Source organism: Macaca mulatta, chromosome 11, assembly GCF_049350105.2.
Source record: "Macaca mulatta isolate MMU2019108-1 chromosome 11, T2T-MMU8v2.0, whole genome shotgun sequence".
NCBI classification, from domain to species: domain Eukaryota; kingdom Metazoa; phylum Chordata; class Mammalia; order Primates; family Cercopithecidae; genus Macaca; species Macaca mulatta.
This window is the reverse complement of record NC_133416.1, coordinates 51,783,794-51,797,257: the sequence shown is the minus strand read 5'-3', so window position 1 is coordinate 51,797,257 and position 13,464 is coordinate 51,783,794. Positions and strand designations below refer to the sequence as shown.

General features: G+C 36.1%; 1 protein-coding gene across 3 annotated transcripts in view; it reads left to right on the top strand.

The window, feature by feature from the left end:
- Nucleotides 1-13,464, top strand: part of NELL2 (neural EGFL like 2) — a 371,218-nt gene that overhangs the window by 89,287 nt on the left and 268,467 nt on the right. For all 3 annotated transcript variants that reach the window (NM_001261759.1, XM_015151473.3, XM_015151472.3), the window contains 4 exon segments: nucleotides 10,268-10,441; nucleotides 10,531-10,627; nucleotides 12,985-13,057; nucleotides 13,175-13,257. In NM_001261759.1, the coding sequence (NP_001248688.1) occupies nucleotides 10,268-10,441; nucleotides 10,531-10,627; nucleotides 12,985-13,057; nucleotides 13,175-13,257 (427 nt within the window).

Below are 13,464 nucleotides of genomic sequence, written 5' to 3'. Positions count from 1 at the left end.
TTACCTGGTGCTTTTTTCTCACAGCTCTTAAGATTCTCTCCTTCGTCTTAACTTTAAATAACCTGATGACAATTTGCCTAGGCGATGATCTTTTTGTGATGAATTTCCCAGGTGTTGTTTGTGCTTCTTGTATTTGGATGTCTAGGTCTCTAGCAAGGCCAGGGATTTTTTCCTCAGTTTTTCCCCCAAATATGTTTTCCAAGCTTTTAGAATTCTCTTCTTCCTCAAGAACACAATTATTTTTAGGTTTGGTGGTTTAACATAATCCGGACTTCTTGGAGGCTTTGTTCATATTTTCTCATTCTTCTTTCTTTGTCTTTGTTGGATTGGGTTAATTTGAAGACTTTGTCTTTGAGCTCTGAATTTCTTTCTTCTACTTGTTCAATTCTATTACTGAGACTTTCCAAAGCATTTTGCATTTCCATAAATACATCCAATGTTTCCTGAAGTTTTGATTTTTTTTAATGCTATCTATTTCCTTGAATATTTCTCCCTTCACTTCTTGTATCTTTTTTTGGATTTCCTTGCATTGGGCTTCGCCTTTCTCTGGTGTCTCTCTGATTAGATTAATAACTAACCTCCTGAATTTTTTTTCAGGTAAGTCAGGGATTTCTTCTTGGTTTGGATCCATTGTTGGTGAACTAGTGTGATTTTTGGGGGTTGTTGAAGAGCCTTGTTTTCTCATGTTATCAAAGTTGGTTTTCTGGTGTCTTCTCATTTAGGTAGGCTCTGTCAGAGGGAAGGTCTAGGGCTGAAGACGGTTGTTCAGATTCTTTTTCCCACAGGGTATTCCTTTGATGTAGTACTCTACCCCTTTTCCTATGGATGTGGCTTCCTGTGAAGCTGCAGTGATTGTTATCTCTCTTCTGGGTCTAGCCACCCAGCAAGTCTACCCAGCTCTGAGCTGGACTGGGGATTGTTTGCATGGAGTCCTGTGATGTGAATTGTCTGTGGGTCTCTCAGCTGTGGGTACCAGCACCCATTCTGGTGGAGATGGCAGCGGGGTGAAATGGACTCTGTGAGGATTTTTAGCTTTGGTGGCTTAGTGCTCTATTTTTGTGCTGGTTGGACTCCCGCTGGGAGGTGGTGCTTTCCAGAGAGCATCAGCTGTGGCAGTATGGAAAGGAACCGGCAGTGGGCAGGACCCTAGAACTCCCAAGAGTGTATGTCCTTTGTCTTCAGCTACCAGGGTGGGTAGGGAAGGACCATCAGGTGGAGGCAGGACTAGGCATGTTTGAGCCCAGACTCTCCTTGGGCAGGTCTTGCTGTGGCTGCTGTGGGGGATGGGGGTGAGGTTCCCAGGTCAATGGAGTTGTGAACCTAGGAGGATTATGGCTGCCTCTGCTGAGTCATTAAGGTTGTCAGGGAAGTGGGGGAAAGCTGGCAGTCACAGGCCTCACTGAACTCCCACACAATCCAAAGGGGCAGTCTCACTCCCACTGTGCCCTGCCCCAACAGCCCCAAGTCTGTTTCCAGGCGGTGGGTGAGCTGGACTTAAGAACTTGCTTCAGGCTACCCACCTCCCAGCTGCAAAAGAACAGAGCTTTGGTTCTTTCCCCACCTATGGAGTCTGCACACCATATTTGTCCCCTCCTCCAAGTTCTGGCCAGGAGGCTTCTTGCCCAGTTTAAATTGTTACAAAGTTCAGCTTGAGATTTCCTGCTGCCAGCTTGAGATTTCCTTCTGCCCTCCCCCATGCCTCTGGGCATCCTCCCAAAGGATCCCTGTGGTGCTAGGCAGGAATGGCCTGCTTGGGGACCCAGTGAGCTCCTAGGGCCTTTCCCACTGCTTCCTCTACCCTTGTATTTCACTGGGCTCTCTAGATTGACTCAGCTCCCGGTAAGTTTGGAAACTCGTCCCTCAAACAGACCTTCAGTTTCCCCAGTGGGGGTGTGTGTTTGGGAGAAGAGGAACTCCCTTTCCCATTTCGACAATTGGAGCACTCAGTGTTCAGGGTGTCTCTGGTGTCCTGCAGGAGTAATCTGCTTCCTTCCGAGGGTCCGTGGGTCCTCTCAGGATTCCTGGTTTATTCTTGCAGTCGATCTGGAGCTAAAATTCATCATGCAAGCCTCCACACACTGCTCTGTCCATCCAAGTTGGAGCTGCAATCTATTCCTGCCTCCCACGTGCCATAATGATACCGTTCTCCCCATGTTCCAACTGTTTTTTTAATTGCTGAGTTTCGAGAGTTCTTTTATATTCTAGCTAGTAGTCCTTTGTCAGATATTTGATTTGTAAATATTTTCTTCCAAACTGTAGCATGTCTTTTCATCTTTTCACAGGGTCTTAAAACGCACAAAAGTTTCCCTTTTTGATGGTGTCCAGTTTATCAATTTTTACCTTTTATGGATAGTGCTTTTGGTGACAACTCTAAGAACTCATTGTGTAGACTTAAATCCATAACATTTTATCCTTTTTTTTGGTCCTAAAAGTCTTAAATTTTATATTTAAGTTTGTGATCCATGTTGAGATGGTTTTGGCATGAGGTGTGAGACTGAAATTAACGTTTTTTTTTTCCCCTTAACATTTGGATGTTCAGTTGCTCCAGCACCATTTTTGAAAAAGCTAGATTCTTCTCCGTTGGATTACCTTTGCTCTTTCGTAAAAATATCAGTTGGTCATATTTGTGTGGGTATATTCTTGATTCTCTGTCTATATGAGATATGTGACTATCCCTCTGCCCATACTACACAGTATTGATTACTGTACTGTATAATGTCTTCAAACTGGGTAGATTGATTCTTCCTACTTTATTCCTTCTTCAAAACTATTTCAGCTATTCCAGTTTGAATAGCCTAAATGTCCTTCCATATAAATTTTGATATAAATTTTTTGCCTTTCCATATAAATGTTAGGATAATGTTGTCTATAGCTAAATTTTTTGCTATTATTTTGATAGGAATTATATTAAACATTTATTCACGATGGGGAGAATTGACTTCTTTATTGAGTCTTCCAATTTATGCACGTGGTATATTTATTCATTAATTTAGATTTTTTATTTCTTTCATCACTATTATATTGTTTTCAGTATATAAGACCTGTTTATGTTTTGTTAGAATTATGCCTAAGTAGTTTTAAATTTTCTATGTAATTGTAAATTATATTTTTAATTTTGGTATCCATGTGTTTATTGCTAGTATGTAGAAATATAATTATTTTTATATGTCATATTGTATCCTATGACCCTGCCAAATTAACTTATTGGTTCTGATAGTTTTTTTTATATACTTTAAATTCTGGGATACATGTGCAGAATGTGCAGGTTTGTTACATAGGTGTACATGTGCCATGGTGGTTTGCTGCTCCCATCAACCCATCATCTAGGTTTTAAGCCCTGCATGCATTAGGTATTCGTCCTAATACTCTCCCTCATCCTGCCCCCTCCCCCCAACAGGCCCCAGTATGTGATGTTCTCCTCTCTGTGTCCATGTGTTCTTATTGTTCAACTCCCACTTATGAGTGAGAACATGCAGTGTTTGGTTTTCTCTTCCTGTGTTAGTTTGCTGAGAATGGTGGTTTCCAGCTTCATCCATGTCCCTGCAAAAGACATGAACTCATCCTTTTTTATGGTTGCATAGCAATTCATGGTGTATATATGCCACATTTTCTTTATCCAGTCTATCATTGATGGGCATTTGTGTTGGTTCCAAGTCTTTGCTATTGTAAATAGTGCTACAATAAACATACATGTGCCTGTGTCTTTATAGTAGAATGCTTTATAATCCTTTGGGTATATAACCAATAATGGGATTGCTGGGTCAAAGGGTATTTCTGGTTCGAGATCCTTGAGGAATTGCCACACTGTCTTCCACAAAGGTTGCACTAATTTACACTTCCATCAACAGTGTAAAAATGTTCCTATTTCTTCACATCCCCTCCAGAATCTGTTGCTTCCTGACTTTTCAATGATCACCATTCTAACTGGCATGAGATGGTATCTCATTGTGGTTTTGATTTTCATTTCTCTAGTGACCAGCAATATGAGCTTTTTCTCATATGTTTGTCGGCTGCATAAATGTCTTCTTTTGAAAAGTGTCTGTTATTTTCATCTACTTTTTGATGGAGCTGTTTTTTTCTTGTAAATTTATGTAAGGTCCTTGTAGATTCTGGATATTAGCCCTTTGTCAGGTGGATAGAATGCCAAAATTTTCTCCCATTCTGTAGGTTGCCTGTTCACTCTGATGATAGTTTCTTTTGCTGTGCAGAAGCTCTCTATTTTAATTAGATCCCATTTGTTAATTGTGGCTTTTGTTGCCATTGCTTTTGGTGTATTAGTCATGAAGTCTTTGCCCATGCCTATGTCCTGAATGGTCTTGCCTAGGTTTTCTTCTAGGGTTTTTATGGTTTTGGGTTTTACATTTAAGTCTTTCATCCATCTTGAGTTAATTTTTGTATAAGGTGTAAGGAAGGGATCCAGTTTTAGTTTTCTGCATATGGCTAGCCAGTTTTTCCAGCACCATTTATTAAATAGGGAATCCTTTCCCTATGGCTTGTTTTGGTCAGGTTTGTCAAAGATCAGATGGTTGTAGATATGTGGTGTTACTTCTGAGGCCTCTGTTCTGTTTCATTGGACTATATATCTGTTTTGGTACCAGTACCAAGCTGTTTTGGTTACTGTAGCCTATAGTATAGTTTGAAGTGAGGTAGCGTGATGCCTCCAGCTTTATTCTTTTTGCTTAGGATTGTCTTGTTTATACGGGCTCTTTTTTGGCTCCATATGAAATTTAAAGTAGTTTTTTTTCTAATTCTGTGAAGAAAAGTCAATGGTAGCTTGATGGGAATAGCATTGAATCTATACATTACTTTGGGCAGTATGGCCATTTTCACGATATTGATTCTTCCTATCCATGAGCATGAATGTTTTTCCATTTGTTTGTGTCCTCTCTTATTTCCAGCAGTGGTTTGTAGCTCTTCTTGAAGAGGTCCTTCACATCCCGTGTAAGTTGTATTCGTAGGTATTTTATTCTCTTTGTAGCAATTGTGAATGGAAGTTCACTCATGATTTGGCTCTGTGTTATTGGTGTATAGGAATGCTTGTGATCTTTGCAGATTGATTTTGTATTCTGAGACTTTGCTGAAGATGCTTATTAGCTTAAGGAGTTTTGGGGCTGAGACAATGGGGTTTTCTAAGTATACAATCATATCACCTGCAAACAAAACAATTTGCCTTCCTTCTTCCTATTTGAATACACTTTATTTCTTCCTCTTGCCTGATTGCCTTGGCCAGAACTTCCAATACTGTGTTGAATAAGAGTTGTGAGAGACGACATTCTTGTTTTGTGCTGGTTTTCAAAGGGAATGCTTCCAGCTTTTGTCCATTCAGTATGATATTGGCTATGGGTTTGTCATGAATAGTTCTTATTATTTTGAGATACGTTACATCCATACCTAGTTTATTGAGTGTTTTTAGCATAAAGAGGTGTTGAATTTTATCAAAGCCTTTTTCTGCATCTATTGAGATTATCATATTTTTTTTGTCATTGGTTCTGTTTATGTGATGAATTCCATTTATTGATATGCATATGTTGAATCAGCCTTGCATCCCAGGGATGAAACCGACTTGATCATGGTGGATAAGCTTTTTGATGTGCTGCTGGATTTGCTTTGCTAGTTTTTTATTGAGGATTTTCACATCGTTGTTTATCAGGGATGTTGGCCTGAAATTTCTTTTTGTGTGTGTGTGTCTCTGCCAGGTTTTGACATCAGGATGATGCTGGCCTCATCAAATAAGTTAGGGAGGAATCCTTCTTTTCTGTTGTTTGGAATAGTTTCAGAAGGAATGGTGCCAACTCCTCTAGATTTATTGAGATTTTCTATGTAAGTAATAATGTAATCTGCAAATATTGACTTTCTAACTTCTTCTTTTCTGTTCTGTATTCCTTTTCTTTCTTTTCCTTTCCTTTCCTTTTCTTTTTTATTTTTTCTTTTCCTTTCTTTTGTTTTCTTTTCTTATTGCACTGACCAGAGCTTTCAGCACTATATTGAATAAGAATGGTTGGGAGTGAGAGGTTTGCCTTATTCCTGTTGTTAGGGAGAAAACATCTGGTCTTTCACCATTAAGTATGATGTTAACTGTAGTTTATTTATAGTTGCTTTTTATTAGGTTGAGACAGTTCTCCTGTTCTTATTTTTTTGAGAGTTTCATCTTGAATGGGTGTTGAATTTTGTCAGATGCTTTTTCGACATAAGTCAATATGATAAAATAATTTCATTCCTTTGTTAGTCAGTATAGTGGATTGATTTTCAAATATTGAACCAGCCTGGCCTCCCTGGAATAAACCCCACTTGATTATGGTGTGTCATTGTTTTTATATATTGCTGAAATCTGTTTGTTAATATTTTGTTAACAGTTTTTATATATATACTCAGGAAGCATATTGTCTTTGGTTTCACTTGTTTGTACTATTTTTAACTGTTTTTTGGTGTCAGGGCAATATAAACTACATAAAATGAATTTAGTAGTTTTTCTCTCTGCTACTTTCTGGAAGAGATTGTGTAGAATTCTTATGACTTCCTTTATTATGTGAGAAAATTCTGCAATGAAACTATCTGGGCCTGGAGATTTAATTTTTTGGAGTTTTAAATTTATGAGTTCACTTTTCTTAAAAATTATAGGACTATACAAGTAATCTGTTTCATATTCTGTAAGTTGTGTTTTTGAAGAATTGGTTCATTTTGTGCCATTTGTCAATTTTTTGTCTAGAGTCTAGTATTCCCATATTAACCTTTCAATATCTGCAAGGTCTGTAATGAGATCTCATGTTTATCTCTTAATATTGATATCTTTTCTTTTTTTTCTTTGTTAGTTCATTAATTTTATTGAACTTTTCAAAGAACCAACTTGCGGCTCATTGATTTTTCTCTATTTTTAAAATTTTATTGATTTCTGCTCTTTATTAATTCCTTATTTACACTTGATTTGTGTTTATTTTGCTCTTCCTTTTCTTTGCTCTTGAGGTGGGAGCTTATTGATTTGGGACTTATCTTCTTTTCTAATATATGCATTTAGTGCTATAAATTTCTCTCTCAAGTATTGCTTTTCCTGGTTTTTTTTTTTGGCAAATTTTGATATTTAATTTTAATTTAGTTTTATGTATTTTTAAAAATTTCCCTGAGACTTCCTCTTTGACATGTGGATTATTTAGAAATATATTTAGTTTCAAAGCATTTGGAGATTGTCTGGTTATTAATTTTCAGTGGTATTCTGTTGTGGTTGGAAAGCACACTCTTTAAGTGATTTAATTTTTTTTAAATGTTGTTTTGTTGAAGTTTATTTTATGGCTCAAGATATGGTCTGTCTTGGCATATATCCCTTGGGAACTTGAAAGGAATGTGTGTTGTGTCGTTGTTGGGTGGTATATTCTGTAAATGTTGAGTAGATTCTGTTGGTTGATGGCATTTTTGAGTTATACATTCTTGATATTTTGGCTAGTTGTTCAAGTAATTATTGAAACAGGGGTGTTGACGTCTCCAACTGTAATTGTGGATTAGCCATTTATTCTTTTAATTCTATCAGTTTTTGCTTCACATATTTTGCATTTCTGTGTTTTTGGTAATACATATTTAGAACTGCTGTGTCTTCTTAATGAATTGATTTTTTTTCATCATTTTATGGCATCTCTGTCTGTCTTTGGTATTTTTTTGCTCTGAAATATATTTTTCTGAAATTAATATAGCCACTTCTGCTTTCCTTTGATTAATAGTTTCAGTATATATTATTTTCTATTTGTTTACTTTCAAACTGCCTAGACTGTTATATTTGAAGTGAGTTACTTACCAACAGAATATTGTCATGGTTTTTAATCCCTCCTGCTAATCTCTTTCTTTTAATTGATGCCTGTAAACTATTTACTTTTAATAAAATTATTTATATGCTTGAGTTTATCTGCCACTTTATTTTTTATTTTATGTTTGTTCTCTCTTTGTTTTATTTTTCTGTTTTTTTTGTTACCATGGGTTACTTGTTTTACAATTTCATTTTATCTGTGTGTCTATGAGTGTGTCTCTTTGAATAGCTTTGTAAGTGGTTGTTGTAGGTATTCCATTATATATACATAACTTGTAACTGATTGCTCGTATAGTCATTTTACCAGTTTGAGTGATGTATAGAAATTTTAGCTCTCTTTATGTTTCGTTACCCTCACTCATTTATAATATAATTTCTTGAAATTTTTTAAAACATACATTTAGGACACAAACTCTTTTGCTTCAGTTTTGAGCTGTTGCTTCAATTGTCAAACACACTTTAGAAAACTCAAGAGGAGGAGGAAAGCTCATTGTATTTACCTTTTTTTTTTTTTTACATACTGTGTTCTTTCTATCTTCCTGATGTTCCAAAACTTTTTATTTTATATTTTTCTTTCTGTTTAGAGGTCATTATTTTGCTGTTCTTTTAAAGTAGGTCTTATCATGATAAATTCTCTTGGTTTTCCTTTATCTGAGAATGTCTTGATTTCTCCTTCATTCCTGAAGGATGTTTTTGCTGGGTATACAATTCTATGTAAACAGCTCTTTTTGCTTTTGTCACATGAAAAATGTTTTACCACTTCTTTATGGCTTCCTGGTTTCTGCTGAGAGATACACTGTTACTCTATTTTTTTCCTTGCACTTAATGTGCAAGATTTTCTGTCTACTTTCAGTATTTTTCTTTGTTTTTAGTTTTCAGAAGATTAATTATGATATGGCTTGATATGAAGTTAAAAATTGTTTTATCTTGTTTAGAGTTTCCTTAGATTCTTAAATCTGTGAGTTTATATCTCTTGCCAAATTTGGAAGGTGTTCAGCCATTATTTCTTCAACATTGTTTTTTAAGCTCGCCTCCTTTCTCCTCTCTTTCTTGGATGCTAGTGATACAAATGTTAGATCTTTTGTTATAATCTCACAGCTCTTTAAGTCTGTTCAACTTTTTTTTTCTATCTTCTTTTTTGTCTACTCTCTATTTGTCACATTGGATGCTTTTTTTTCTGTCTTCCAGATAACTGATTCTTTTCACGGTCACTTCCATTCTGCTGTTTAGCTTATCCACTGAGCTTTTCATTTCCATTATTGTATTTTTTTGGTTCTGAAATTTCTATTTGGTTTTAAATTTTTTTCCCATTTTTCTTTTTCTCCGAAACATTCTATATTTTCTTCATTTAAGTCTGTTCATAATTGTTTTTGTCAATGCTGCTTTAAAATATTTGTTCAGTAATTCTAACATCCTTATCATTTTAGTCTTGATATCTGTTCTTTTTCTTTTTTCAATCAGTTGGAGATTTCTTTCGTTCTTGGTATAATGAATGATTTTTTACTGAAACCTGGACATGTTTGTATCATGTTCTGAGACTTGAATCTCATTTAACCCACCTGTTTTAGCCAGCTCTCTCTCACACTGCTTTGGCAGGGGGAGGGTGCCATCTTGTTACTGCCAGGTGGAGGCAGAAGTCTAGATTCCCCACTTGCCTTTGTTCACAGCGGAGGGGGAAGCTTCTTTTTTTTTCTGAGTTGGGGGATGTTCCAGCTTCCTATATGGTTTCTGCTGCCACTGTGGTCGGGGTGGTTTCATTACTGCTGGATGATGATAAAATTCCTGACTCCTTAGTAGGCCTCCTTTGATACTATCCCAATGGGGAAAGGGAAGTGTGCTTCATTACTTCCAAGTTGAGATGGAAGTCCAGGCTCCTCATTGTATGGTCTTCACTAGTGCTATGGAGGACCTCATTACTGCCTGGCAGGGTTAAAATTCTTGGCTCTCAACTTAGCCTTCTCTGACACTATTCTGGTGTTAGGTGCCTCATTTCTGCTTGAACAGGGTAGAAATATAGGCTTCTCACTTAGCTTTTGTTTGGCATGGTTTGGGATGGGGCCACAGTTTTTTCTGTGATGTTTGACTGGAACAGAGAGATTATTATCTATAAGTTTCTGTCTTGCTAGACTGATCCTTTCTTTGTCCTTCAGCTAGAGAAAGCAGGCTCATCTTGAGGATTTTTTTAGGTCTACATTCATTGATATTTCCAGATTGTAGGCTTCTTAACTCTGAGTCTAGGATATATGACACAAAATGGAAACCCATTGAACTCACTACCATATTGTTCCTTGGATCCTGAATATCTTTTTTTCTCTATCTTCTAGATTCTTCTGTGTTTGTTTTGTATATGATGTCTAGTTGTACTCAGTGGGAGAACTAGGAAAAGTACATCTATTCCATCCTTCTGTAGACAGAGGTCACCTCAATTATTTTTGAACTTTATTTTTAACGTGTCCCATGTGGCTCTTCTCTCTGCAGGTACCTGGAACTGGAAAGTAGTGGCCATCGGAATGAAGTCAGACTGCATTACCGCTCAGGCAGTCACCGCCCTCACACAGAAGTGTTTCCTTACATTTTGGCTGATGACAAGTGGCACAAGCTCTCCTTAGCCATCAGTGCTTCCCATTTGATTTTACATATTGACTGCAATAAGTAAGTGTAGTGTCCTCATTTTAGGAAATGGAAGATTTTGAGAAATGACTGTCTACTCACCTTCCTTCTTTGATGTTTCTTTTTTGCAGAATTTATGAAAGGGTGGTAGAAAAGCCCTCCACAGACTTGCCTCTAGGCACAACACTTTGGCTAGGACAGAGAAATAATGCACATGGATATTTCAAGGTATCTTCTGGCAAAAGTCTGAGAATGAAATGTAAATTCTTTCTAATGAGTTTCAGAACGTAGATTTTACTGTTTATGGTGTGAAACAAAACAATTTGATTTGTAAGTTAGAAAATTTGTGTCTATTTCTTTTTTTTAACAGTAATATTTTATTTAGCCAGCAAACATTATTTTCTCTTCTTTTTTTCAATGAGTTTAATCATTAGATATTACAGAAATGATCACAAGGCTGCAATCAGGGCAGTTAACATGTCATTCTTTGAATTAACCTTTCAAAGCAATACAAATCTAAAATGTTAACATACAAATAAACTCTCCACCACTGAAATATAACCTTTGATGATACTTCTACAAGGATGTTAATAGAGGATTGAAAGCTTTTTAGTATATATTATTCATGGTCTCCTTGTACTGCGGAAAGTGAGAAAGGAATACACATATGTGCACAAATCTGTCAAAAGAGAAAGCAGTCATAATTTATATCTTTTCCTTTAGTATGTACTTAGAGACAACACTTCATAGAATTTCGTCATTGGAGAGGCTCTAAAGGACATGTCATCTAACTTTCCATATTTTAAAGATGAAGAAATAAAGTCCAGAAAATTGCTTGACTATAAGCCCATAGTGCAATCATTTTCCCCCAGTGACTATGACAGTCCCTACAACATGGAAGTGGCTCAATGAATGATTACCACATCAAACAATGATAAGTGATAGGTTCCACTCATAGATTTCAAGGTAGAGTATGTACCAGTGAATTTAGTTGTTTTCTAAGCAAAGTTTATAATTCTATAAAGGTGTTTTGGGAATGTATTTAAACATTGTCTATTACCAGGAAGCCAGATACTTGAAATATATGATTCCATCTAATTGTAGCCTTGCTAGTCTTGATGCAGGGTCATTTTTTCTCTTTTACTATACATAAACCTGTACAGAGGGGCAAAGTAACTTGTTGAAAGCCAGGCAAATAGTAAGTGACACAAATGGGAAATTGGTTCCATGCTTGCAAATCCTGAAACCATGCACTTTTCCCAGGTAAGGGATAGCAGATGTATGCTGTGAGTCCCAAATCTTGTCTCTATTTAATTGTGACAGTCTTTCCCATGGAGCCTGAGTGTGGCCTCAAAATCTCCACATGTCAATTATGTGTACAACTCTAGGGGTCATTCACTTTATTGTAGTCTATAAATAGCATCCATTAGAGTTGTACAGTGCACAAACTGTTACATAACTGTACATGGTAGCCTTGTTTTTATGTTGCTGCTTCTAAGTGATAAGAGTTGGTACACAATTTACTTCTTCAATCTAGACCCAAGCACACAATGGATCCAGTAATACCCACACAGTAAATACTTAAATATTTATCATTCGCATTGATACATGCTATTAATCAGATTAAACATGTACAAGACATAGAGACCAGTATTTGACTGGTAAATCTTTATAGGTATGTTTAAAATTATCTTGATATCATGTTGGTACTGTTATCCCTATCATTAGATATTTTGTTTGCATTTTTTAAATGGATGAAGTAAAATATTTATTTAATAAAATATATAAAGGCCATGAAGAAATGGGGGGAGGGTGGCAGATAAAAGAGACAGCTGGATGTGTCTGACAGATCATTTCTGAACCACCATTGGCCTTTGCTTTAGGAGCCCAGCAAGCTGGAAGCTAGTTATAACTTAATGACTAAGTATGCATGTAAATTTTGTCTATAAACATGTGATAAAATTTTCTGTGTAAAACAGGTCATTTCCAACTGACGTTTAAAAAATTATCATTGTAAACTTTCTGTACTCATAAGAACTCATCACTATATCTTGCTGTAGCAGTTTAATGAATCTATTGTCCTTTTTGAATTGAGAAATTAGTTTTAAAAGATCCAACTGAAAAATGAGAAATGCTCAAATGAGCATGCTTTCATGACTCAGTTTTTCTATTCTTTTCTTTCCAATAATTAAAGTTAATTTAAAATTGGTATCAGTTTCAGAGTTGCTGAAGCTAGAAATTATTATCAGGTTGATTTTTTTAAAGGTCATTTTCAAGCCCTTCAGTGGCTAACTAAAAATAACTTCTCAAAACAACATAACTATTGCTTCTTAATTATATCTTGACATTTAATCTTAAGGCTTTAAAAACATTATCAATAAGAGAATACCTGGGTAATCATCTATTGTGCCTGATGAATTTCTTTCCCTTTGGTATAAAGTGGAAATAATGTATTAACAAAGACTTTTTACTCAGGGACTTTAGTGAGTGTGTTCTGTAATATTTTCCTTCGTGAACTTGACCATTGAACATAATTTGAGCAAATGAAAGTCATATGTCTTTTTTTTTCTATTTTTCACACACAGGGTATAATGCAAGATGTGCAATTACTTGTCATGCCCCAGGGATTTATTGCTCAATGCCCAGATCTTAATCGCAGTAAGTCTATTTGTTCTTGCACTGTGGAGTTCCCATGTATTAGTTGTCAGCATAGACTTAACCAGATTGAACCCCTTATAAATGCATCTTGACCAAATGTAGTGTTTGTAATTCCAGCCTGTCCAACTTGCAATGACTTCCATGGACTTGTGCAGAAAATCATGGAGCTACAGGATATTTTAGCCAAAACATCAGCCAAGGTAAAAGCTACTCAAAAATACAGTGAAGAAGCTTAAAAATCCTTGATGTTCCCAATACTTCCTTTTATAACCATAGATTTTCACCTTCGAGGCTCTTCTTATACTATACTGTTTGCTAGGACTGACTCTAAATCCCTGCTTAAGGGAAGACTTATAAATATTAAAATCCTAGCCATCTGTATAACAAATGATTCAGTAAATCAGGAA